Source organism: Xiphias gladius, chromosome 3 (genome assembly GCF_016859285.1).
Source record: "Xiphias gladius isolate SHS-SW01 ecotype Sanya breed wild chromosome 3, ASM1685928v1, whole genome shotgun sequence".
In the NCBI taxonomy this organism is placed as follows: domain Eukaryota; kingdom Metazoa; phylum Chordata; class Actinopteri; order Istiophoriformes; family Xiphiidae; genus Xiphias; species Xiphias gladius.
The window spans coordinates 14,065,370-14,093,214 of NC_053402.1; the positions used below are offsets into that span (position 1 = coordinate 14,065,370).

Genomic DNA, 27,845 nt, shown 5'->3' on the forward strand with positions numbered 1-27,845 from the left:
ATTTTTAGACTCCTGTAAATATGATTCTGTCAGTAAAGTCGGTAAATGTAAATGAAATCACCTTAAATTAATATTTAATGGATTTTTCAAATATATGAAATTAATTTGTAAATTAAGTGGAAAGTCATGTACCCGTTACATTGTCCTTTATTTAACTAAGGGTTTTTACAAATGAGACGGGTTGATCTTCACCATTTCAAATTAAAGGATCTCTGGCTACGATAACAGACACCTAAATTTTAAGTTTAAGGCGTTTGTCTTCATTTAAAATTAAGGAGTGTGTTGCATTTGGTTCATAGTGTTTCTAGAAATTCTTTTTTTCATACATTAAGCGTTTGTCATGTTTTGATTGTTGTGGTTAAGATACTACTAGATGCTACCTTTTCTCCATCAGGGAAAAAAAAAAGTTTAGCCCCTTTACAATGTCAGATCTATTATTACTGGCACTAAATGAACGGTGTCAAGGATCAGCCACAGATGGCAACAAACACCAGTATCGTATAGCAAATAACATTTTTTCTAAAAATATATTAAAGCAAAAAAAAAAAAAAAAAAGTTTCTGATGAAAATGGAACTAATATTATTCTTTGGCCATGATTATATAATTTAGGGGAGGTTCTTCAAAATTAAAGTCTTTATTGGAATATATTCCAAAGCAGTTAAGTCATCTCACGACTGAACAAAAATAGCCATTTATCTTAAAAAAAAAAAAAAAAAAAAGTCCCAAGATGGTTCCAAAAATGCACTAAACAGCTTTTCACAAAATATACATTGCAATAACTCATATCTTGTAGGAACTAATTGACTTGTTAATAAATAAGATTGTGAAGAAAACATTTTTTTATACATAACATTTCAAACTTCCCCATACTTGCAACCACAATTGGTGACTACACACTCCCCCATTTTTTAAGCAAATTGTGAAGACCTGTGTTAAACATTTCTGTAACAAGTTGTTGCAGTGCATCTTGCGACATCATCCCCCCCACAAAAAAAAAAAAAAAAAAAACCAAAACACGCAAAACAACACAATGAATAACAGTAGAAATAATAGTAGTAAAACAACAATAATGATATTAACAGGATGATTTTAGGAAAGCAACACTGATAAAAGCAGCTATTATAAAAAGGACCAGCTATCAACAATGAAATATACAGATTACATTCCTTCAGGGTTTCAGAATAGAGAGCCCATGTGAGGAGGACGTTTATAACTGAGCTAGAGGGACACAGAGAGACTCCTCTTGATAGAAAGGGAAAAGAAAAATCACACTCGTCTGCAGGAGGAGTTAATATTTTTAGCTTTCAACATTGATTTGTAATTTGAGGTCCAGGCACAGGACTCAAACTTTCAGAGGACACACACTCCTCTTAATCCATGATGCATGTAAAGATTAAACAGTATGGTTCTGAAAGAGTTATATGCTAGCATTAATCCTAGAGTCCATCCATAACCATGCACATATTTTGTCTAATGTACATAGGGAAGAGCCTCCTAGTCTGCCCAACACACAGAACACAGGTAAGCGGTTATGTAGTGTTGCTGTGTAGTTAAAGCATGACTTGCTCCACATGAGAAAAACACTCAGAGCTTGTCCATAGGCAGCATGTTCAGATCCAATCTTATTTATGGCTATGTGGATGCATGATGCCAAGCTTTGAATGTTGTGAACCTTACATGTCCAGTACAAACCCACTGTGAATGTTCTTCAGTCCAGCAGGCCGTCCACACAGCTCAGCTAAAGTCACTGCAGAGACCTGACAGCAACAAAGGGAGTAACATGCCTGGACAGCGTCACAGACAAAGGTGCAGTGGCTTCGATCCTGAAAATAGTACTGTAGACGCTACCAGGAAAATAAAGTTAAATACAGATGATTTACAACAAAACCTAAATCAGACTGAGATGCAGTGTGTGAGGAAATGGTGGAGATGAGTCTGTAATCCCCCATTTCAAGCGTCCACCTTCCTGTAGAAGTGGAAGGTGCCAAGAGGGGGATGGATTTGTCCGCTCAGTGGAGCCTGGCGCCCTCACGGGCTAATTCAGTGCAAGAGGCCTTTTATAAAAAGGGGACTGGGACTTTTAGCTTCTTCCGTGGTTCTCTTCCTCTTCTGCGACATCTGACAGTCCATATACAGACTTTCCTGTGATTCTTTCAATATTACAAAACATGTTCATGATTCAGTCTGGGCACATTCTTTTAACAATCCACAACTTCTGTGTCTTCATGGCTTTCATACAAAAACGTCCACAAAAGTACCACCAAGTCCCCTCCGTTTTTTAAGTTGGGGAGAGCTATGTACAGATAGGGTGATATGTCGTATATTAGCGTGTATGGTAGTGCTTGGTTCACTGGGGCCGAGGTTCTCCATGGACTCTGAAGCGGTAAAGGCAGGTGTACTCTGGGTGACCCCAGTTAGACAGCACCCGCACCTCGATGATCTGGAAGGCCTTGTCATTCTGCTCCTGAAAGAGAAGAGCAAAAAACATTCAGCACATGGTTGCAGACCCATGAACCAATTTTTATTTCTAATAGGCTAGGTAGCGCCGCTACAGTTACCATAACAGGGAAAGTTTGCAGTGACTCTCCGTCTTCCTGGTATGTGTAGTGTCCCAGCAGCTTCCCTTCTTCTTGGTACTCATCATCTAGACCCTGAATATAAACGAACATCAGTGAAAACAGCCATTAATCACTGATGCTTGCCTTGAATTAGCAAGTGTCCAGCTGTAAGGTTTCACTTCAGTATGTTTCTTACAAAAACAGTGAAGTTGCGAGGGGCACTGGTGATATTTCCAGTTGGGGACAAGGCCTTGGGGATGTGCTCCAAGCAGAAGGATGTGGGCAGGATCCTCAGGGACAGTCGGATCACCAGATAACCCTGAGAGCCTTTAAACGCCCAGCAGTTGCCTGGGTACACGTCAGGCTGAAGAGGGGAAGTGAGGGGACAAATGCCAAAATGAGTTCCATAACAGTTGCTGAGACTTGGGACTAAGTTTTCCTACTAAACCAGTTTTATTTCCCACCAACCATTACATGATAAATGTTTAAATGAATACTCCAGTTCATTAGTCACACAAGAATCCTCCCCATTCAAGATCTTAGATCTAACATCTGTCCATTATCAGCAAAATAGACATGCCTATCTCACGGCGGGACTCACCTGGATGACAACACGTGGAGACTGGGAGAAGTACCAGAGTGGCAGGCCAAACAGACTCATGAGGGCTGTCTTGGTCTCATATGTCTCAGAGCAGCGAGTACTGAGGATGCTGCCACCTGCGCACACGCAGGAAAACAGGAAAAAGTTATTAACCTGAAAGGTTAAATGTTCCTTTCTGGAGTCACTAATGAGTTTAAGGCAATATCAAAAAGCTATTAATATACTTTGCAATAATTGGAGAGACAGGGTTTCAAACCTTATACTGCACAGCTGATGCAGCGTGTGTGTTGGAATTTATTTTGTGCAAAATATTTGTGGTTTCGTTTATATACTGCAAATTCAGTGTGTATCTTTTTCATTCCACGCATTCTTCTTCCTTGTCAAAATCCTGGCGCCTATATTACCCACAATGCAATTTAACCACCAACACTTAAGTCAGAGATTCTGCTGTGTTATGCTACTGCAGTAGTGGCTAATGTAGCCTCGAGCCTCAAACAGAGATGAGGAGCGGGCTACAGAGGTCTGCTAAACTAGTCTTCAGCTACAGCCGATTTATCAGATTTCTTTCATCTTCCACTAGTACCACAAAAAAGGTTTATACAACTTTAACACGTATGCAGTAGTACCTCTAAAAATCTGTAAACACTTTGTTCAGAGATGGCTTTAAAGGGGAACTCCAGCAATTTTTGTACATCAGTTTATGTTATGTGTCATGTCCCCTGCAGTCTTTTCTTATAACAAGGACAGAAAAGTCAAGAAAGGCTGCATGAAAGGCTGCATTGACATCTTTTTTCAGCACCTTTAGAGCTACATTCTAAAATATACCTCATATTCTGACATGTTTCCTCATCGTTTGGTTCTGCCTCTGTAGCACTGACCATCCCCACTGGTCCTTTAACTGTTTAGTTTAACAGGGAAGCATACACTCCAGGGTTCCCACAAATATTTATATAATATTCTTATTAGCTTCAGTGAAAACTAGCACTGGCACTACATCACGCAGTAAAAGCCATAGATTGAATGGATGAGACGATTGTTTAAACCATCATCTCGTAACATTGATGATGAGATACATCAGGATGGGTCTGATTCAGCTCAGTATGTGATTCACTGATCACATTTTACGTTTGCTGTATAGTAATTAATCAGAACAGCATTTTGCCATGTTGGGGACAAAACAAAAAACATTGTGAGTTGGGAAAGTTGGATAAAGAAGAGACAAAACACAGCTGCACTTCAGGTCAGACACCAGAAGTTACTGATAATTACCAGATGGACCACGACCCACACCCACAAAACAACAGTATAGCCAAATTGAAGTCATGACACTTACTGTTGGCGTTATAATGACAATGCCTACATGTGCAGTAATGAGTTATCAAACAGCTAGCTTGCTAATCCTTTCTACCCATTATAGGGTTAACTACTGGCTCATGTACAGGCCCGGGATGAACAAGCCCTGAAGTCGATGTGAGGCTTCCTTCTTACCGCCAGATTCCAGGGCGTAGTCCACCAGGCCTGTTCGATCCTGGGAGTAGAGCTTCAAAGCGTTCTTGACGATCAGCTTCACTTGCTGGAGTAGAGACCACAAGACAAGAGTTAAAGATTAAATAACAGCCCCAAACACATGGCAAACCAGTACTTTTAAAGAGCCAATCTTAGATTGTGTCATTAAGATGGAAATCCACAGAGATGATGTTGTTGACAGAGGGAAGTGTACGTTTATTACCTCTTCTGTCAGTCCCTCAGTAGAGGGATCATGCTGGACAGTCCCGGTTACGGTCTTAACGATGGCTTTGGCTTGAGACTCTGCCTCACCCAGGGTCCGGGCTCGGTTAAGCTCCAGCTGCAGGGACACGTTTCTCAGGATGCTCAGCTCCAGTGAGGCCAGTGAGGCCTGCAGGTCAGGTGTGCTCATGTAGCGCTGGGACAGCCAGTAGATCAGAGACTCTGGCACCTCTCCCTGCTGCTCTCCTGACCCACCACTGCCAAAGAACAGAACCTGCAACTCCTTACGCACTTGTGAGGACACCTGGGCTGTTATCTGGGAAAGATACACAGAAATATAATGAAAAAAAGAAATTTAATGGAAACTATATGTCTAGAAAATCTTCACAGTGTGGGGCAGATGAAGTCGATATTATATTATTTGTGTTACTTACCGTCTCCTGGAGTGTGTCCAGCTGCTCACACTTGCCCTTGCATCCCACAACACCCTGCAGGTCTTGTCTGATTTTACCCAGCGCCACCTCAAGTCTCTTGACCTCCGCTAGCAGAGCATCATGGTCCTCCTGCTTCACACCCACACTGAGTGAAAGACAGAATGTACATGTGAGCTTCAATAATAAAAATAAATAAATAAAATCAGCCCAAATGTGGGTTTGACGGTTTATTTATTTCTCTTGGTTTTTGTACCTGACAGGAGCTGTGTCTGCTGCTGAAATGACAACCTCTCTCTCTTTTTCCTCCTTCTCGTGCTCATACTGTTGCTGCTTCTGCTGCACCTCCTACAACACATATCATAGATAAGTATTACTGAAGAGAGCAAAAAAAAACAGAAAGGCAAATCTTCACTTTCATAATTCAGAAAACCCCTAAAAACGGATAAAACAAGGGAAAATTTTTTGTCTAAAGAAGAAAACGCTGTTTTGGCCTGTCAGCCTCAATTAGACATTGGATACAGCACCGTTGTTAGTTTGTATACAGACTTGGCACAAAATAACAAGATCTGCCCTCATACAGTCTGTCCTCACCTGTGAGCTTGTCAGGATATTTTGTCTTTTTAAACACTGTCGTCTCTGTGGTTTTGGTATGTGTCCCATCCACTCATGCTATTATAACAGTTTTCTGCCAGTTAGTAGTTGGTTAATGTTTACCATTTGACCACTACTCTTTCATTCTGTATTTTTTTTGTTATAGATTATAATCTTTTGCTTGCTTGCTTTAATGTTTCAAATACTTAGCTTTGCTTTGCTTTGAATTTACATTTTGGCTGTTTTAATGATTCATAATGGAAAATAAGAGCCAAAAACTTAACACTGGCACATTTACTGTGATGTTAAAGTGTGTTTAGCCTGTTAAAAAACAACAAAATAACTAACAAAAAATAAATAAAAAGGCCATCTTTCCACATTTCCCCATGCATTCTACAGGCAGGTTTTCAAGTTGTTTTCTCAGTGGAAAAGCAGTAAATCTGCTGTATGTACCTCAGTCTTGGCAGCCAGAGCGTTGAGCAGCAATTGTAATTCAGCCAGCCGTGCTGCCTGACTCTCTTGCTGCCGTTTCTGCTGCTCTGCACTCTGCATGAAGCAGGGAAAAAGAGTAAAAAGTGAGATGCATCTAAATTTTTAAGCGAAGATTTCCTCTTGTAACTCAACCCTTAAACTTTCAGGAACAACAGGTGTCCTCACTCTTCTACCTGTGCTCTCTGTGTGTGCTCCTGCTCCAGCTCTCCTCGCAGGATGCTGAGCCTCTGCTCCAGCATGAAGGACACCCACAGTTCCAGGCTCTCCCTGTTGGTCTGAGTGTGTAGCTGCTCCCTCAGGGTAGTGTAGAGACCCAGAACATCCCCGTGATGCTGCTCCTGCTTCTGGTCACCCTGTTGGACTCGCTCCCACAGCAGGGCTAGCTGGCGCTCCATATGTTCAAGACGCTCCAGGTCCACAGTGGAGAGCGCCCCTACAGGAAGGATCGGCTGAGGAGGAGGAGAATGAAGGAGTGTACAGAGAGGAGGAGAAGGGTGGGAATGTAGATGTAGGGAAAGAAAAAGCTACCATTTTGTGTTGACTCAAAGACAGCCCTGCACTGCACCAGACAATGGCATTTATCTCTGAATTACAGTGTTTGTGTACATTTGTAAACAGGGTAAAAGCACTGTGCTCAGTAAAAAGTCTTCAGTTGAAAATGCTTGAACCACAAGATACTTTATATAATGTGCTCATTTACACTCACATTGACTCATTGATTTATAATAATACTTTTTGTTATTTATCTTACCGGTGCCTGTGAGACTGGGGTGGCGGGGTTCTGCTCCAGGGGAGTCTCTGGTGCGTGGACAGAAGCAGGAACTGGAGCAGAAGCTGGCACCAAGTTAGACAGGAGGGTAAAGGGAGACGCAGGCCGCCACTCAGTCAGGTTTATGGCTGGGAGGTAGGCAAACAGGGCAGCAGTGGACGGACCCCACAACCATAAAGCTGCGTATAGATGACAGATAGGAGTTTAATTTACTCTGTGTATGATATTGTCATACTGAACATGATGGGGAGGAGAAAAAAAATCAAAGTCACAAAGTCAAAATGTCATGTTATTTACATAGCCCAATATCACAAATCACAAATTTGCTTCAAGTGGCTTTTTACAATCTGTACAGCTTAAGACACCCTCTGTGCTTACACCCTTGAATTAAATAAGGAAAAACACCCCCCAAAAACACTAGGAAAAAAACCTCAGCAAGAACTGCGGAGGGACCCCTCTTCTAGCGTGGACAGTAGAGCAACATAGTAAACAAAGAATAAATAAATGTGTTTTTCATTGTTGCGTAAATGTGTTTTAGCAGGGCTGAACCACAGAGTGGAGTAACTCACTAGAAGCCCAGAAAGGCTGACCTGGTACTGGATTTGCAGCATACTCTGGGGATGTATGCTGGTTATAACATCTACTGCCTCACTACCTTTTCTCTGTATGTGCTCACTAAATGGGTTACACTTGTGATAAAGGAGACGAGCACTTTGAGTTCTTATAAACTCACCGAGGAAGAGAAGAAGAGGCAAAAGTAGCAGCAGGAGCTTCCAGAGTTTGGGAAGGCATCTAAAATACAGTCACACACTGGTCAGATTAACACAACTGATAGGAGTACATGCTTTAAATTCAACAGACAAGTTCTCTTTTTGAATTAACACTGTCAAAACTCCTCATAGGAAAATATGCAGTGCATAATGTGTTTCTCACAACAAGATTTTATATCTCACATACACACACACACACACACACACACACACACACACACACACACACACACACACACACACACACACACACACGCAATATAGAATGACTACAAACATAATTATAACATTAGCATTCATTTGTAGTCCTGTTTCTGGCCACCTGATGACTAAGTCCAATATTCACTCATCATTTCAGGTGCTGAGTGTGTCTGATCACTTTTTGAAGCTGAGCAGGTAGTTTGCAGTGGGTTTTTAGTGCTGTTTTTGTTGAAAATAGTGCCTGCTGGTCAGAAAGGATGCTATTACAGCAATTAGAGTGAATCGAGACTGTAAAGTTGCGGATCAGACAGCTAAGCAATGAGCTCCAACTCAACTATAAAAGCTCCAAAAATCTGAGGAAGTGATCATTCTCTTTAGTTTCATAATTTTGAGCGACTCCTTTCACACTGTCATTTCACAAATTGTTATCATAAAAATATAATAATAGGTGCTAAAAATGTCAAAATTCTCTCTACTGTGCATTCCAACACCCTAAGGCTCAGAGAGAAAGTGGGGGAAGGGCTCTTACCGTGTCAGAACGAAGACGTTGAGGAGACACATGAGAGACACCAGCTGGTACCATCCTGTTGCAAGAAACCACAGAAGTCCCCTGCCTGTCTTCACTGGGCAGATTTAGGGGGGGGTAAAAAAATTAAAATAAATTAAAACACAGACCATGCTGCCCAAGAAAGAAGCAGAAGATGCATTTTTCTACAAAGATGAGCAAAAAGTGCCACCAACCTGGAGCTGCCAGGAGCATCCAGAAGAGTGAGAGCAGCTTCTGTGCCACTGTCCCGACCCCTGATCCCAAAGCTTTGCCTGCTCTCACCACACAGTAGCCTGGCTGGAGGAGGCAGTAACCTGGAAGACAAGATGAGAAGGGGAGATTTTTAATTAATTAATTGCAGCACAAGTGCTTTATTCCTACAAAAAGGGTTGAGTTATTAACTAATCAGCACTAAACTTATCCTTGTAACAGTATATTTACAGACTGCCATTAAGAGAAGTGGTGGTTAACCTGCATAAGCTAGGACGCTCCACAGTGCCCCCACTAGGCGTCGAGGCCTGGAAGAGTGTGTGAGGAGGGTGGTGTGTGTCTCAGAATACTGCTTCCCTTTACAGTCATCACCTATGTATGCCAAAACGATGGATGGCAAGTAAACAGAAAAACAAAATCAAAGGATGTGTGAATGAACTTGTAAACATATCAGAAGAATAAAAAACGAAGTAACAAAATTCTGCAAATGATCAAAGTGGAACAAACAAATGAATACCAACCAAAACAGCAAATTATACGTACATAATGAAAAGAAAAAAAAAAAACATAAGTGGGCCACTTGCATGCACATTCTGCAATGTGTGTGATGGGACATCATGCAAAGCTTGATGAAAAACCCTCATCCCTGTTTTCATTCCACAGCTGTGTCTCCTGACTGACAAACGCCTTTATTTTTTCATCTCCTCACTTTAATCGTTTAATTACTTGCCTCATTCAAATGTGGCACTTGCTTGGTTCAGAGTGGGGAAAACTGAGGTCTGCTGTGAAAAGTCACCTAATGATTTAAAAAAGATATCGTCAGCTGAGTGGAGCTGCGTTGCTCTGTTTATATTGTTTGTGTTATTTTTCTCTTTACTTAATTTTCAGTCGTAATGCTTTTTCAATTCTTAGTTTGGGGAATGGTCCACTCTAAAAGCTCACAGCTACATCTTTTCTAATGCCTTTCGTATAAGTGCAAACCAAAACAAAAAAACAAACTAAAAACAAGCAGGTTATTTTTTGTCTGGAATGATTTCCACTTATGTTAAATTTGGTGCTAAACTGGTCTCTTTAAATAGGCTTGGGCTGCAAACTTGAGTGAAAGAAAAGCATCTGCAGGTCACGACGGTCAACATAGTGCTGACTAGTTAAAGCAGTTCACACAACTTCTGCTTGCTGGTCCTCACACAGGTCACACATATTATTAACTCTGTCAATCTTGGCTGCCACAAGAAAACGAGTCCAGAGAGAAAGAGATAACGTGTGTGGTTTGTGGGTGTGTCTGCTTACAGAGGGAACCATTGAGATTAAGATGTGATGCATCTTCAGTCACCAGATCCTTCACATTCATGCTTCCACAGAAACTTGAGTGAGCTGCAACATACATACATACAACACATTTATTTACATAACAAAAACATGTTGCGTGACAAAATGACGACCAAATGAGTGATGGATGAAGAGAGAGAGTAAATGCACGTCACCACTGTGACGTCAGAGGGGCTCTATGTCTTTGTGAAGAAAATGAAAAAAGAGGTATGTGAGAACCGTTAACAAGACACACGGACAACGGCTAGAAACAAGAATAAAGAATTGCATTGAAACCCATGCTACAGAGTTGATAGAATTCTTCTGCAGCTGTGAAAGGAATGAGCTTAAATCAGCAATACACTAGAAATAAAACTGACCTGCTGTCAAATACTGAGCTACATGGAAGTAGGTGCATCTTAGCCAAAACTGGACTTTTGTTTACTGACTGTACACCACATCTCAGGAAATTGAAAACTGCAGAGTTATCAGTGAGGTAGGAGTCAGGGAGTCTTTCTAGTTCTGCTTGAGTGGTCATTTAAGTGCATATATCCTCTTCACAACCTCATATGAACTCACGGACAAAAATGCATCTTATCATGTGGCTGTTTTGTCCAACTTCAGGAAATGATATTTTGGGCAGTGTATAGTTTTCATTTTGTTTCTAGTATAATTCCTCCTCCAGAATTAGAAAGCTGACATGTGAAAGTGAAGGCTGGATGGACTGAGACAGAAACAGGGAGATGATGAAGTCAGTCCTACTTTAGAAGAAAATCTAAATATTCATCCCACTATGAAAGTCCTTGCTCCTTAAACAAAAAAGTAAGAGCTCAGGGAAGAGAGAAATGGTTACAAGAAAGTTTATTAATAGAAGAGTAGCAGAGGAAGTCAGGAGTTGCGACCCTTGATCTTTGCCCTTTGTATTAACGGCTGGTACCTTGTCCTTCATAGCCATTAGCCCTGTAGCCCATCATCCTGTGGAGAGTGCTCTGCTTAAACAGCCACAGTTGGGACAAACTGGAGGACACTGCTTGTCTCATCGTGTCCGACAACGAAGCAAGAACACCTGGTGACACAGCCGTCCACACTCACCGTTAGTCAAAACACACACTTGAGGCATGGCTAGAGACATAAAGAAGTACTGATAAAAATGGGTGATAGGATGACAGGGAAGTGAAGTGAATGACAGAAAAATCCCCTGAAGATACCCTGAGAGAAAAACGACAGGAAGCCATGGAAAGCCTGATAAGAGGAAAGGTAATAAGGTCACATGTGAAATAGAAATAGACCATGACTCAACCAGAAACATTAAGAATGATGCTGAGAAGCCTGCTAAGGCAGAAACCACGAGGGAGTGGAGATTCAAATTAGCTGCAAAAAAGAGATGAGCCTAAAACCTGTCAGTTTTTCCTTCACTGAGAATCACATTTTAATCTGAGTTTCTCAGAAAAAACTGCCACCGTAAATGACAGAAGAAGAAAAAGAGAGAGTGACGGGTAATGGATGAAAAGCAAAGAGCGTCTCTTGTTGTATACCTTTTCCTGGAGGGCCCTTGGCCCTTGAACCCAGCCACAGCACACTGTTGAAGAGCAGGCTGACTAAGGACACTATGGGGGCCAGGGTTCGTTTGCTGTAGCGCATACACGTGTTACACACAGACACCAGGACACCTGGAGAGAGACACCACTACCGATTATATTCACATTATCATAGCTGAAATAAGATATGGGCATATTGGTCTTCAACCTTCCAGTTCCAATAATTCAGCCTTTTTAAGGACAAAAATAAGGAAGAACAGCAGTCTGTGTTTCAAATATGACGTGTCAGTCCCCCTTGACAGCTTCTCACCTGTCTTGTTCCTCCGATTCCTGTGTCTGGAGTATATACTTGTGAAAGGTGAAGATGAGGAGGAGAGGACATCAGTGGAAGCTTCTGCAGCCTGAGATGATGATGATGACGATGAAGACCGTGTGATAAGTGAGTCCATCTCCTGAGGGTGTAAAGAGCAGTCTTTGCAGATGTAACCATTGGCGAGCGAGGTGTGGGACTTTGACACACCGGTGTCACCATTGACATTTGATGAACTGTGGTCAGTGGTGGAACTCCTCCCTGAGGGAGAGCAGAATGCACACAGAGCCATTCATTAAAACACAGGGAAAAGGTTAAATTAATTACAATTACAGTTACAACGAGCAACGGTAAAATCTCTGCAGTGGTGGAAATATTAGGATCTTTTACTCAGGTAAAAGTAGCACAAGAATAAAGTGGCATAAAATTAAAATACTCAAGTACAATTCTGAGTTGCTTGTGTAACAGATGCAGGTATAAGAGCTCAGTTTTTACTTAAAGATTTCTAAGCAGCACAAACAATCTCACTGTTAACTATTATAATTTTACATATTTATATTCATTAATTATAATAGCGTTCACTGAGAGACACAGTAATGTATTTCTTTCTCACGTCTGAGTACTTAACGTGTAAAAAAAAAACAAAAACAAAAAAAACTGACCATATAGGTAATAATCTGATATTATATTTATCATTGTGCTATTTTCTGCTGTTTCTGCTCGCTCTTATACCCCTCTAGATTTGTGTTACAATTGCATATCTTTTAACCCCTCTTAATATTACTTTTTGCCTTTGCCCTGCCTAATTTTCCCATGCAGGTCAACAGTTTCATTTTATCACATGGTATTCTCCGCTCTTGAGTATTTACGCTGTTGCTACCAATTAAGAACCAGTTCCTAACTCAGACTTAAGACCAGATATCCAGGATCACTAATGTTTGGTCAAAAAAGCTAGATAGCCCAAAGAGAGCCTGAAAGGGTTAGGCTATGGGCTCAAGGAATCACTGAAACACCGTAGGAAACTCTCTCCCAGGGAACTGAGACCCTCAAGATAATGTCAGTAACAACAAAGAATAAATAATTCACTAGATAACACTTAATAACACAGTTATGCATGAATGTAGGCTAAACTTAAGCTTGAGAGAGAAACTTCAGCTATATATCCCGCAGATCCCTTTAATTCAATTAGAAAATTCTCAAATAACTTCTAAATTCTGCGAAATCATTAATAGGTCACTTGAGATGGGATCTATATTTTTTTAACTGACCCCAGTGTCCATCCACAGACATAGAGGTGGTGGTGGTGGTTGTGGTGATGGTGCGTTGTCTCAGTTGGGACTGGTCCAGGATGGAGCTGTGCAGGGAGGCATCAGACACTGTGTTGCTTTCCTGAAAGCTGCTGCTATTGTTCATCGGGGTGCTAACAGCTGAGAAGGAGAGGGTTTTCCTCGGTGTGGCGGCTTGGCTCAGGGATAAAGAGAGTGAGCTGGACTGCTGCTTTCTGCTGCGCAGTGTCCTGGGAGAGCGGAGACAGAAATCAAGTAGAGTTTGGGTTTTGTTGCGTATATACGAGTAAGACAGAGGCACGTTGAGGCCACTGCAAGGATATGTAGACTCCAGTTCAGAAAGACGCAAACAGATAAAAATGCAGACATTTAGTGATACTCTCTGGTAAGCCAACATGCTAGTGTGTCAGTACCCATTGCTAGGCTCACCGTGTCTCTCTCCTCGTGCTGGTGTAGCTGCTGCTATTGCTGTGGCTGTGGTTCTGGGAGTAGTCAGCCAGGCTCTCGTTGCCATAGTGACTGGCACTGGTCTGCAGACGCAGGCTCCGCCGTGACATTCTCGGCGACTCGTACACGGGAGCAATCTGGTGCTCCTTCTCAAACTCTAATGCTGCTGTGGAGTAGCTGGAGCTGAGAGAGGCAGGAGGGAAGAGTGGAACAGAAAGAGCAGGAAAGGTGGAAAGTGGAGGAGAAAGAGAAGAGAGGAAAAAAAAAAAAGGTTTGATGAAAGGAGTTATTGCAAAAAAAGTAATGTTAAGGCAGAAAGTTTCTTATTTCGGCTGCACAGAAATCCATTTGGAGACAACAAACAGGCCTCAAGCGACTTTCAACCTCAAATCGATACTTAATGGGGATATCCTGCACTTTTCCTGATGTTTGTGTCTGTCATCTTCAGCAAGTCAACTTCAGAGAGGCTCTCTTTTTGTAAACAAAAAAGAAAACACAGGACCAGACAGTGCTTTTAGAGATCTGTTTTGCTCTAGTTCCCTGCAACTGGCACTGTGCCTGACAGGAAGACAGTCACTCAAAAGGAAGGGACAGAACATTTAAAAAAAGAATAGGCACAGTGTGTCTCTGAATGTCAAATTGGAAAAATTGAGTCAAGTAAACATCCCAAAGTTTGCAAGTCTGAAAAACACAAAAAAACCAAAAAACAAAACTTACTCCACTTATTGCTATCCAAAGCCAAGCCAACAGTAAGTGGAAACACATGATGAACGTTGTAAGATTTGACTTTGCCATGCGTTGTACAGCTGTGACTTACAGGCCCACACCCACCCGGCAGAGGAGGCCAACATTCAGATCTGACTAACAGGCAACTGTGAAATTCACTGGAGCTGTCATAGAAACTATTACTATTATACCGCTTTGCTGGTTTGAACTGACAAACGAAAGAAATACAATGACTGTGCTGTCTTTCTCTACTGTGGTAAAGCAGGTAAGATTTTGCATGCAGCATAAAGTCGATCTCTTTTTTCATACTCGTTGTGTTCACTTACAGCTTACAATTTTGGTATTGTGTGATCACTTATAATATGACAAAATGAACTGAAAAGTCCTGACCACGTAACACTTTTTTGCAGGATGTGTACACACCTCAGCATGTTGTTCAAATAGGTCAAGCAGAATAACTCCACAGACACGCAGGAAAGGGGCAAAGAACTATCTGTCACTGGAGGACAGAGAATAAACTTCCTGTTAGACACTTGAAATGGAAGGACCTCCCCTGTTTAAACAAGAACTGTTTGGTTTAGGGTTTACGGCACAAGAGTCCCTGTAAGTGGCCCTACTGTAAATCAAAGCAGAGTCTTGCACACAGGACAAAATGTAGACTGAGCAACATCAGCAGTATGTACATGCATGTTAGTGTGTACACATACTGTGCATGTTGCCCTCTGGCCCTCCCTCACGCTCTAAACCCTCAGGATTACACACTCCCACAGAGAGCCAATCGTGTGTCTCGTCCTCGCTCTTCCTCCTGCTTCATCTGGGTTCCCACAATCCAAGGTGAAGTCTTAAATGTCTGTTTTGTCAAACCGTATTCTTGCACAACAAAGAGCAGCATCAAATCTTTACATGAAAATAGTTGAATTAATTTTCTGTTGTTCAATCAAAATTGTTGCAGCTCTATTTACTATGCAACGTTTGCTCCTGGGGCCTTCCAGTCACACATCCACAAGCTAACATTCAGTCCCTGAAGAAAAAGAAAAAAAGGACAAACAACAAACAAACAAAAAAAACAAACCAACAACCCAAAAACGTATAATGTGTGTGCCACCACCAAACTAAATCATGTAAAGAGGTGGTAAATGGCACTGACGTTAGTGCTAACTGCAGGACCAAGTAACATCAGTAATGCCAACTCATGCTAGTTTACTTACAGATAAAAAACATCAAATTTTAATTTATGTACAATTAAACTATCAAGTAAAATGTGGGATTTAAAGCGACTGCTACAAATGTTTCTGTATCAAACTGTAGACAGTGTATCATGATATGTACTGAACTGCCTGAGAGGAACAGTTACACACTGCCAGTGACATCAAAAACAGAGGGCATGAAAGGACAGTTGGGCAGAGAAGTAAAGTAAAGTCACTGTGGCTCCATGCAGTAGAGAACATAGGGACCCAAGAGGATAGGGCTGTGCGATATGATGATATGTATCGTGTTACATTAAAAAAAAAAAAAAAAACGTCTACCGTTTCAAATTAGGCTCTCATTAATTTAATTATCACAAATCACAAACTTTACGGCAATATTTTTCATCATTTGGACGACGCTTTGCTTTCTTCCACACAGCACGGATGCAGGCAGGAGAGAACTCCAACCAGCCAAGACAAGACGAAGAGCTTGTACCTGAGAGGGGCTACTTCTGTGGTATGGATGTGTTTTGGGTATGAAAAGTCTGTGAAGGACCAGAAAACCGTACTTTGCAAATTATGCCGCAGACTGGTCCCCACAACACACTCAAACACCACTACCCTCTTTTGTCAGCTATGGAAGAATTATGTCAAACAGTACGGAGAGAGTCTACAAATGACAGCCACAAAAGGTACAGAGTCTAGTGCTCAAAACAAACCCCAGACTCAGACATTGCAAGAGGCTTTTGCCCGTGGCACACCGTATGGCCAAGAATCACAAAGATAGTAAGAGGTAACGGCTGCCGTTGAAACTTATGTCCGCAAACTTACATCTTATTCACTAAAGACAGAAAATATGCTATATCATAATGTATTGTTATCTGGATATGAAATGAACTATATCGGGATATGAGGTTTCGGTCATATCTCACAGCCCGACTACAGGACTGTGGAAGAGTACACAGAGGAGTGAGAAAACAAACAGTGTGTACCTAAACACAGGTGTGCCAGATATATTCCATCACATTACACTGCTCGTCTTACTCAAATATCAGAAAATAGCCATGGGGCAATGCAGTTTGTTCTTGCAGGTCTGCTCTGAATGCATAGTTTCAAACTCTGAAAAATTAAATTCATTCCAGTGAGCCAAATGAGTCAAAGAGCAGTTAAACCGGTGAGTCCAGCCGACAAGTGAAAGTGCTACAAAACAGTATCTTGCTGACAAACCTCTGAGTTGCAATATACAGCTGCAGGGAAGACTGCAGAGCTACTAAAGTTAATAAGAATTACTTCCAGTTTACATCCTGAGCCAAAAACAACTTCACTGTGCAGTGCCTTTGTGTGTATACAAAACACACAACTCAGTTCATCAAACCACAGCAAACTGATTGGGCATTCATTGGTAACATCACTGACTGAGTGCCTGGGGTGTTGAAGCCCTGTGGGTAGGGCAGGGCTGGGGTGTGTTCGAGAAAGAAAACAAACTTGTCTGTCTGTGTAGCCTACAGCCAGGTACACACATTCATGTATCCCCTCTGCTCTGTCTGACAACTCATGAACAGAGTCACATAGATCTTTATTTGAACATCACAACAACACCATCAATCCCCTGTCCAGATTTCACAAAACAAAGCGTCTATCTCTCTATGGTGCCGGCAACCATGCCTTCCTTTAATAAACTAAAACAATGTTTAAAAGCAAAGCATTTTTAAAGCATGTACATACTGCTGGCTCCAACAGCCCACATCACTTATATAAATATAGAGACGGACGCTGTGAGTGACATCCGTGAGCTCAGAAGTGAGTGAAGACAAAGATGAAAAGACAGTCTCAGTGAATAGAGAAAGAAAACACTTCCATCCGGACATTCAGCTTCCTGGAAGCTCTCCTTACATAAAGCTAAAGCTTCGATACTCTTCCCACACTCAGTGGGCACAGCTGGCACTCTTACAAAGCACAACTACACAAAGCATCAGATCAGAAAGGATTCTACATGTTAGTAGCTTATGCTTTGCTTTTTTGGTATTTCGCACGTTATTATGCAAAGCAACATGCAATGAGCAAGCAGGACGGCCTTCAAGGTTGGTGGGAATCAGAGGATAATCCAAGATACAGCGCTATCACAATACATGAGCAACAATAAATACCAAAGTACTGAGATTCAAGTGCACTTTGTAAACAACCTATGGCATTAAAAGCTGAAATCGGGGTCCGGGAAACTGCAGTGAGCAATCTTCAGTATTTTTCTGACATTTTACATATCAATAATCAGTAATCGGAAGGTTAATCTATAATTTAAAAAAAAAAAAAAAAAAAAAAAAACTCAGGTTAGCTTTAAAAAACTGGTGTGAAAGTAAATCTAATTTATGCCAAGCTTAGGAAAAATTTACATTACTTGAAAGTGCAAATGCACAACTGGAATGGGATAGCCTCCGGATGGAGTGATTGGCTCTCAGGCATTCTTCCAGGTGTAAATGCAACATGACGAATGTGTTCGCATTACTGAGAAACTATCTGCCTGCGGTCAAAGCACCATCAATTCAGCTTCTGCTCTTTAGCAACTCGTCAGGATGTCGTATCCCAAAGCCGACAATAAACTCAATTTTTTACAGCAAAGTGTAGTTCAAAGCAGCTGGCAAAGCAATTGAGGTAAAACCAGATTGTCATCATTTTTTTCAGATCGATGCAGAGAGTCACTTAAGGCAAATTTCCCCCTGAAAAAGAAAAAGTAACTTGAGTAAAAATCGCTTTTCTAGTGAGTCTACACTTCCAGTTTAGTTTGCTGCCACTAAAAGGAACTGCCATCCACCCACCTACTGCCTGCTTTGCATAGTGTATGCAAAAAAAAATGAGATCCCATCATAATTGACAAAGTAAGACATGGCATAAACGTCAGGTTCACATGCAAGGACAATGATCTGATTCTTCACCATCTACACAGCAGACGTGGTTGCATTTGAGCATGTCAAAATGACATTTGAATTCAAAGAAATATTTCTCCTCGGTTTGCTGGTGCAAATATGCATTACCTGAAAGTAGTTTCGAGTGTAACTACTAAAGATTTGGAATCTGGGACTAGGAAATGTTTGACATTTTTACTTGAAAAATAAATTAAATGATTCATCAACTAAAATAGTTTTAGTTATGGTTTAATCATTTTCTGGCAATCAACTAATCCCTTCAGCTTTAATAATTTTAACAAAAACTTGATGAAAATGTTTGCCAAATTAAAAAAAAAAAAAGTTACCAGTTGTTTTCTTATCTTTCTTAGACTTCCACAGGGGAAAAATACTAAAAATGAGTAAGAAATAAGATCACCTTTCTGCTAATTATATTACATGCATGAAAACTGCTCCTCTTCTAGGTCTGGGATGCAAGTCCACTGTAGTGAGCTCAATTAGTAACAACTGCCTCACAAAACCCTTGGCAAAAAAAACAAAACACTGGTTAACATTTGTGCTCTCTCACACACACACACACACACACACACACACACACACACACACACACACACACACACACACACACACACACACACACACACTCTCTCTCACACTTACACTCTCAGACTCTCACACAGATCTTAGGGAGAGATTATAGAAACCACGTGGGTTGTAAATCTCAGCTTCAAAACCGCAAGTGTGGTCACAAAAGCCATGTCAAATGCTTGCTAGAAAGCCTATACTCGCACTCTTAACCCCCCCCCCCCCCAAATTAAAAAGACGAGGGGGCATGTTGTTATCAATGAAACTCTTAGGAGGAGCAAAACTCCCAAAGTTACAGAAAAACAGTTGGTTAGCCAGTGTGTACTGCATGTCTTGAGTTAGAGAGAGATTCTTGTCCTACTTTGCAACACATTAAAACATGAACCATTTACATGCAACAAAATTTTATACTTGCGAATTTTAAGAAAGCCTTTTGTCAGACATCAGATCTTTAATCACATTTAGGACAGTTTCTATGACTGAGTCGGTAACTGCCATCTCATAAAAATTGATGTATTTGGTTGGCTCCATAATCCAGTCACATTTTCATAAATTAGTTCTTCTCCTGCGTCTCTAATACACAGCACAGAATGTGATATATCATATGAGAATAGTGTAAGCACAAGCAAATATGAGACAACTGCACTGTATCTAAATCTTCATTGGTAAGGTCAGTGCCAACAACAAATAACTTTAGAGACTTGGGATGCTGTAGTTTGGCTAAAGTGCACTCAGTATTTTGCTACCCATTTTCAACTATTTATTTAGATCTCTTCCCTTTGACACTTTGGGGCCATGCTGCGTTTACTGAAATGATACTGCGCTCAGTGTTTTCCTGAAATTCAGCTGTGAGAGCCTCTGGAAATCTGTGGGGAAAATACCAGATCAGAGCACCAACATAGTACAAACTGCGTTCCTTTTTCCTCAGACCGCTACAGAGTGCAGAAGAGGCCTATATTTACCAGCGGCCAGGCACTGCGAGCCTGGGACCGAGTGGAGAGCCTTCAAATTTCCATCCGACTACTGTAACTCTAGGCAGGTAGGATCTGGCACAGTGATTAGAATCGTTCCAGCCCACCCTCATTTTCCCTCCCACAGACAGCACTTTCCTTCTGCCCCCTCTCTCTCTGTGGTGTCCACGCTATAGCACTATAGCTTGCTGTTTCATGTTGCCGTGGTTGCTACGGAGACCACTCTAAACAGCTTCCTGGCTCGAGAGAAGCTGTGATCAGTAGCAGAGGATGGACATGTACCTCTTCAAAACAGACAGATGCTGTAACACAAAACAAAACTAGCCTGGCTAATACAGAAACGCTTCTGACATGTGCAATAACTCAGCATATGCCTTATTCATTGAAAGGAGACACTTTCAGTTTTTTTTTTTTTTTTTTAAATCTTTTCCATGACTAATCAGCTGCTGCTATTCAGAGTCAGCCAAATTCAGTATCAGAAAACTCTATCACTGCTGCTGGTTACTGCTATCAGGGTTCAGCAATCAATTGTGGGGGAAAGAAACACTCCAACCAGAGACCCAAGCCCTACTGACCCACTTCCACCATCATAAAATATGAAGGATCTGCACACATAACTTGCTTTCTGAGAGGACATGGGTGTTTCAAGAGGTGGTGCATCTCAATACTCAACTGCAGAGTGCAAAGAACCACTGCACCACTCTGGGATACAACTCACAAAATGTTATCAATGCAGTCCTTCTCTAAATTCTACACAATTATTGTCTTTTGAAGGCGTATCAGGGAGCTTATGTCTGTAAATATAACATATTGCAGGGAGAAATGTAATAGTAGAGCAGGGTTGAGTAATTATGAGGTAACACAAATTCAAATGATAGTATTTTCAACTATTTCAGCACATTTCTCCGGCCTCTTCTCTGAGGGACCTGACAGTTTTTTTTTCTAGTTAATACAATGTAGTTTTGTCTAAGTAAGAACCTGTATAATATTTCTGAGGAAAACTAGAGCTGCAATTTATGATTATTTCCATTATCGATTAATCTGCAGATTATTTCCTCAATCATTCAGTCCATAAAATGTTAATCGTGGAAAAAAATGCCATCCATAGTTTCCAAGAGCCCATTGTGATGTCTTCAATTTGCTTTTTTTGTCTGACCAACAGTTCAGAACCCAATTACTATCAATTTACTATTTTCAAAAGTAAAGGATTTTTTTTTCAAAATTTTAAGGAAGAACGGTTCCATTACATAAAAAAATACATTAGAAACTAGACAAGAATATTTTGATTGCAAATTTCCATTTAAATGCAAGAAATAAATTTGAAAACTATGATATTTTTTTTAAGATATCTATGTTATTTAAGACATGAATTGAAAGTTATCTTTGAGACATGGTGGTTTTTTTTCAAATCCCTCAGTGCGTGCACATTGACATATTGATCAAACGACAAGACCATGTTTATGAATCTTCCCTTGTTTCTACCAAAAGCAGGCTATAAGAGAATGTGGGGTGAAACCTTGCAGCCTCCCATACTGAAATCACCGAATCCGCCTGGTAAAGACTGATGAAGTGCGTGAGCACAGAAATCTCACTATTCAATAATATAAACCTTGTTAGGCTATAAATATATTAATAATAGCGTTTCCCTTGCTGTATTTGCAGTGTTAATTAAATTAACACCAGGTTGGTGGTCCGGGTCATAATGGCCTCTCCCCGGTGATGTAGGAGTCTCCAAAGAGCTCTGAGCGTGGACAGGAACAGAACACGATGGGCTGGCTTCCTCTACCCTCCTTCTCTTAGACCATTCAATGGAACAAAACTTGTCACTGCTCTTTTGAGTTTTGACAACAGATGGGCCAACGGTTTCTGTCACCTGACTCCATCTGTCTCTGCACTGCTCACTTGGATCCACATTAGGCCAAACACATATCCCGTACACAGACACCCTCTGATGTCTCAGCACAATCAGCTGTCAGACTCTGAAGGGTTGGTATTTCTGAACTTTGAAAAGGAAGCAAATACAACATTTGCTGTAGGCTGTTCTGCTGTTTACTTAGAATTACGATGAGACAAAGATATGTAAATGCCTTCAACTAACTCGTTTAAAATTTCATCAAGTTTGTTTCTAACGAGAGCTGAGAATTCATTAGCTTCTCAGCTGCAGTGAACACAGGCTTATAAAAACCACAGATCTCTAAACTAGCTAGTAAAGGAGCATAAACTATTAGTCTAATCCTGGGATCAGGGCCACGGTTGTGACTGTGAGGTACATTAATAGCTTCACGGTTGACTGCATTCAAAGGAACACGATTAGCTTGTCCCAGCCTTTCAGTCTACCTGGTAGATTCCAGCCGGGGGTCAAATGAGCTTTTGTGAATTCCTCTCACCTTGCCTCAGTCCAGAGTGTCACTCATAAGAATAGTTACAAAGACTTCACAAAGCTAAAATGCACTTTGTGTGCAACAAAGCTGACCTGTAATCATGAAGATATTAGGCTATTTTTTTGACATTTTTATTATGATACAATATCAACTGCAGGTTCTAGTTTAGTACATGCTATTCTACATCTCGACATGCAAACAACTCGACAGACAAATCCCCCCTGTGAATCAATGCCATTCCCACAACCTATAAAAATATAAAAGCTGCTGATATGTTAAATTGAGAAGGCAACTATATACAACTGTCACATAGTGTGACTCATAGTTACTTCAAGAGACTGCGGTCTGAATTTATCTAACTGGACGGGAAAGACCACAAAGTGCTGTGGGCCTGCTGACTGCAGTTTTCACAATGTGCTCTGCATTTCTGCAAGACGAAGCTGTAAACCTGATGAGAGGTCTTTGTTCCAACTTGAGTTTTTTTTTTTTTTTAAATGAGACACTTTCATACTTTCACTTGAACGATGGGAGGTATCTTCACAAAAGTCATGCCATAACTCTTCCTTTTCCTAAAGTCAGAAAGTGAGTTAATCATGGGGCAAGGTGAGATTTCATTTCCTGACCTACACACCCACATGCCTTTCTCTGTACTGAGAGCTGCCGACATCAACGGTGACAGCACTGGAGACAACAACATTCCTCCACATGCACAGACATTACTGTTGAAGTCTCGACCACACCTACTGCAAAAGTTGTAATGACGAGCAGCACAAGAAACAATGCGAGGGTGAGGACCACGATGGGAGAGGCTCGTGTTACAGAAATCATATGCACTTTAAATCCAACACTGCTTGTGATGCCTTTAAATTCTCAAAGACTGCAAAAAAATGTTTAAGTTGGCTGAGGCAACTTGCTTCTACAATATGGTAAAATTATGCATAAAGAAATCTAGGGTATATGGAGTTTTTACTCCTTGCAAGCCTCCCCAATTCCCCTCTAAGCATACAAACACACACACACCAACTGAATCATGAGGCTGAGTCATCAAAACCACAGGATTTTTTTTTTTTTTTTTTTTTTAAAAGAGGAGAGGAAAACAAACTTATTTACAAAACCTCAAAGTAAAAAAACAAAAACAACAATAATCAAAAGTAAATACATTTCATGCTGTAAATATTTGTAGCCTATTCCAAATTTAACTGCAAATCCAATCTGTATAATTACAGCTCTGAGTCAGCTAAAAGAAACAGGGATCGACTGGCAAAGAAAGCTGCACCCTAAAAACAATTTAGTCTAGTCATTGCTCTTAAAGACTTTGAACAGGAAAAACAGAAAACCAGCACAAAAGTGGTGAATGTAGAACAACCTTTGGGATAATGTGGCAGATTAGAAATCTTTCATTATATTAAACCGTCATAATGAGAGTAAACTGACAAGTCATTATAATAGCATTAATGAATAAAATGGAATATGAAGTAGCTGGTTGATGCTAAATTTGAAAAGACTTAAAACTGATTAAAATGCAGCAGCGTCTTAAGGACAATTTTACTTGATTCCGGCATTAATGCTCTGAGCTGCCTGGAGTCACAAATGACAGGCAGGGTGTAACTGAAATGCCGTGGGCCTGACTGACTGTTAGATGCAGCAGCCAGTGTACAGCAGCCCCACACTGAGGTCTTACCTGAGAGAGTAGGTATAGCCGGTGTTCTCTGGAGCACACTGTGGCGGCGTATATGTGTGCAGTTGCGAAAAATCCATGGTCATTCTTCTTTGTTTAGACTGCAAGAGTCAGGATGCAAAAGATAGGACTCTTTAAGCCAAAGATGACACAGTGGAGGAGGGATAAGCAAACACTAACTTCCATACAATCACAAAAATGCATGTCCTGCCTTGTTCAGCCCGTCTCTTGCAGACAAATTAGTTCTGCTAATGACCTCAAGCTCTGCCACTGTGCAACTGTATTTTAAAAACAGATTCAGAACCACACCAACACATTAAATACACCACTGGCAAATTCTGCCTCTTCCCAAATCAATTCTAGCGCTATTCACTGGGCTCCTCTCCAAGAAAACACAACCACCAGTTACTGCTACGCTGTACAACCATGTCAGAAAACCCAGACCGGGCAGGCCCTAATGAGAGCTGCTGGACATTCCTCTTCCCCAGGAATACAACTATGCTACTGTGGATGAGAGCTTGCCAACCTCTTCCTGCATGTTGGATCTGGCTGGTAGTTGACAGAGGCCACAGACGCCAGTGAAGCAGTAATGAATGACTTGTCTCTTTTCTCCCAGTCGGCAAACAGGCGGCAACTGACAGGAATGGCTGGTAGAGATAGGACAGAGAGTGACGGTCCTCTCTAGCATTTGTATTAAGCAGACTCCTCACAAGGACAGCTTCCTCGTACAGTGACTACTTGGTTAATCTCCACACAGAAAAAGGGAGTATTATGAAACCAAGTAAAACAGCTATGGGTGGGGCTGAGTTTTAGGTGGGGGGGGGGGCAACTGGCCTGCGGGTTGAGCATCTCATAGTGAAGCCTACTTTATGTAAACAGGATATGTAAATACTATGTTACCATAATACGCTCAGTTTATTGGCCAGTTTATTAGGTACAACTAGACGAACTTAGTACGTTTTTGAGGCTGTAGTTTGTGGTGCTGTTGAATTATACTGTGTTATACTGACAGGGGTTTCTATTACAACAACATATGCAAAAGTAAGCTGAATAACAAAAAAAACAAAAAAAACACTCTGCGTAATGCACTACAGTTCAGCAACACCACAAACTACATCCTCCAAAATCATAGTTAATCTGGCAACTGAATGTATATCAGCAGCCAACAGTGAGAAAAGTCAGCTATGGAAATGCAGGCTGAAATTAGGTGATTATAGCCAGTGGATATAAAAAGGTTTAAACCTTTTTCTGTATAACATTAAGACTGCAATAACTGTGGCTGACTGTTTGATTTTACATTTCTGGTCCTAACTGGCTGTAAACCACGCTGCGTCCTCTCTATCAATGTGACCGAAACTTCCCTACATGTCATGAGCAAAAAAGAAACTCCTGCTCCAAAAAGCTATTCAGCTAAACAGAGAGATGATGCAATGGAGCGGCACATAAAAAACAGATGGCTTTTCCTAAAATCCATGATCAAAATCTCCATAATAATCTTAATCATGTTTCAAATCCGCATCCAGCCGAAAAGAGGGATAAACAGAAAACAAACAGCCACGAGCCTTGAGCACAACTTTCATTAAGCCAAGATTAGTTTTTTGTTTTTTTTTAACTTATCATGGTGCAATGAATCATGATGCAGGGGCTCACTGTGGGCCCTCCAAAATTAAATACCTCCTACAGTGCATCATCTGATGCTGGACGTACTGCAGGGTAGACTGAGAATAAGGGAGAGCACTCCTAACCACCAACCTAACTGAGCTGTGGTCTGACCGCATGTCCTGGATGCGGAGCGGTTCCTGCTCTGCAGCTTCTATTCTAGCATGCGATCTTTTCCAGCAACATCGCGGCGTATGACGCTTGAGCTCATCATCCAGGGGACGGGCTGAACAATAAGCGGACCACGGGGACAAACCCGCAAACACGCCCGCGCGGTCTAAAAACATGCCACATGACGCGACACCCTTTCCACGCTCCTGCTTTTCACCTCGCACGTCTGCTCCCCTACGCGAAACACCTGCGACGAAACGGGCAAACAACAGTCCCGAGAGCCCCCCTACTGTCAGGACAGTGTTTGGGACTGGTCCCCGTCTGAAACACGTATTTGGTTTAATAATAAACTACACAAATGGCATGTAAGCCGTTACATTCTCACATTGCCCTGTGCTCAATTTAGACGCCATGTATTTAGTCGACGCCGTCACTCGCGAAAGCACTGACCCACAAGGCTTGTGCAACGACGCGCTATTTAATTTCTTATCATACAGGTGCATTAACCAGTAACACGTTAAAAAAAAACAACCACGCAATCACTGGCCTCCATCAATGATGATGGATTACACATTAAATGTCTGGCAACGTCGTAAATATAAGGCCTGAGATTGCGTTCGCTGTCAAAACAGCTGTGGGTAAAGAGGCTCAGCTAGGACAAAAAATAAACCCTAATAAAAAGGAAATGACACATTCACGACACAAACGCGTGGCTACATTAACCTACAAGGTGTTATTTGTAATGTGTGTCAACTTGCCCGCGTGGTTAGAGTCCATTTATGTTGTTATTCTTTAAGAGCTTAATCCAAAGGAACAAAATCCGCACATTGCTGTCACAGAAGCGGCGCAAACTTCCGCCGGCATCCCGACGCGCAGAAACCCAATGGTCGTTTAATCGGTGCGGACCCACAGATCCCGAACGTTATTTTTCTGGTGGAAAAGACACCAAAGTTTGCAAGTAGCTAGTGAGTGTTATGCTAGCGCACAACAAGCAGATTTCCAAAATGGCTTCCCGGACGTAACAAAGCCAGAAGGATCGCTGTCGATGCTGATCCTCCCACTCCCAGATCCTCCATTGTCGGCCAGGGCGCACACTTTAAATCTATTGGAGGAAAGCGGCACTGCTGCGACGGCACGCACTGGACTTCTGCTGGTCCCCCGTCCGCCGAGCGGAATCACACCATTGTTTCAGTTGACATTGAACTCCTGGAGCCTTCAGCCGATACTGAAGGTCCCTGCATCACATCCGTCGACAACAACAACAACAAAAAGCCTTAAAACACATTTCTCAGGGCATGAATGATGTCATTATTATTATCATTATTATTATTATTATGACGACGACATGTATTTAAGTAGTTGGCAGTACAGCGTACCAACGTATTTCTTCTACCAGTGAAAACATGAAGGAACATTTGCCTTTCCCCCCAAACAGCATTATTTATTTAATACATTTCTATTATCCGATTTTGGTTCTTGCTCTCAGTTATCAGGTAAACAATTACAAGATCACGGTTGGCAAGTCATTGCTATATTAGTCAGAATTTTAGAAACTTAAATCCCCCTAAAGCAACTCTACTCCTCAGAAATTTGACCAGACACCGAAAGGAAAGTGTTTTTTAAAAAAAAGGTGATTTAGTTATTTCATATTTTTTGTTTAATAACTGTTCAATTATATTGTCTGCAAAAGTTCCAACATGTAGGTCTACATACCCACCATGTTTGCGTTTCAATTGTAGAATATAAACTCCCTCCAGGTCCCTGACCCCACCCCCAAGGGCATGGCCTCAGTGTTAGCTCTGTCTAGCTTTTGCCCCATTAAAACACTGAAACAAACTTGCCACAGCTAATCATTA

General features: G+C 41.3%; 1 protein-coding gene across 4 annotated transcripts; it reads right to left on the reverse strand.

Moving 5' to 3' along the window:
- Positions 1 to 544: 544 nt before the first annotated feature.
- Positions 545 to 27,845, reverse strand: sun1 (Sad1 and UNC84 domain containing 1). 4 transcript variants are annotated; one of them, XM_040157510.1, is made up of 24 exons: positions 27,707 to 27,723; positions 26,748 to 27,224; positions 24,223 to 24,320; positions 13,774 to 13,974; positions 13,327 to 13,574; positions 12,059 to 12,319; positions 11,746 to 11,880; positions 11,148 to 11,276; positions 10,193 to 10,276; positions 9,164 to 9,274; positions 8,887 to 9,006; positions 8,675 to 8,768; positions 7,908 to 7,966; positions 7,157 to 7,353; positions 6,579 to 6,854; positions 6,367 to 6,459; positions 5,576 to 5,667; positions 5,323 to 5,467; positions 4,890 to 5,204; positions 4,649 to 4,733; positions 3,161 to 3,276; positions 2,756 to 2,923; positions 2,560 to 2,652; positions 545 to 2,465 (listed from the first exon to the last, which is right to left on the reverse strand). In XM_040157510.1, exons 3-24 carry the CDS (start codon positions 24,303 to 24,305, stop codon positions 2,349 to 2,351), a joined length of 3,222 nt encoding a protein of 1,073 aa, XP_040013444.1. In that variant the 5' UTR covers positions 24,306 to 24,320; positions 26,748 to 27,224; positions 27,707 to 27,723; the 3' UTR covers positions 545 to 2,348. The 4 variants fall into 4 exon arrangements, with proteins under 4 accessions (XP_040013444.1, XP_040013435.1, XP_040013415.1 ...); XM_040157501.1 differs by lacking the exon at positions 26,748 to 27,224 and having other exon boundaries at positions 27,707 to 27,845; XM_040157481.1 differs by lacking the exons at positions 26,748 to 27,224; positions 27,707 to 27,723 and adding an exon at positions 24,746 to 24,966.

Excerpts from the sequence above, each read along its gene's own strand:
- sun1 (XM_040157481.1), bottom strand. The coding sequence starts at position 24,907 with ATGCTAGAGAGGACCGTCACTCTCTGTCCTATCTCTACCAGCCATTCC. Across the intron at positions 12,320-13,326 it reads GTCTGTGGATGGACACTGGG|GGAGGAGTTCCACCACTGAC; the intron begins GTCAGTTAAAAA and ends GCTCTCCCTCAG. Across the intron at positions 4,734-4,889 it reads CTGAGGGACTGACAGAAGAG|CAAGTGAAGCTGATCGTCAA; the intron begins GTAATAAACGTA and ends TCTCTACTCCAG.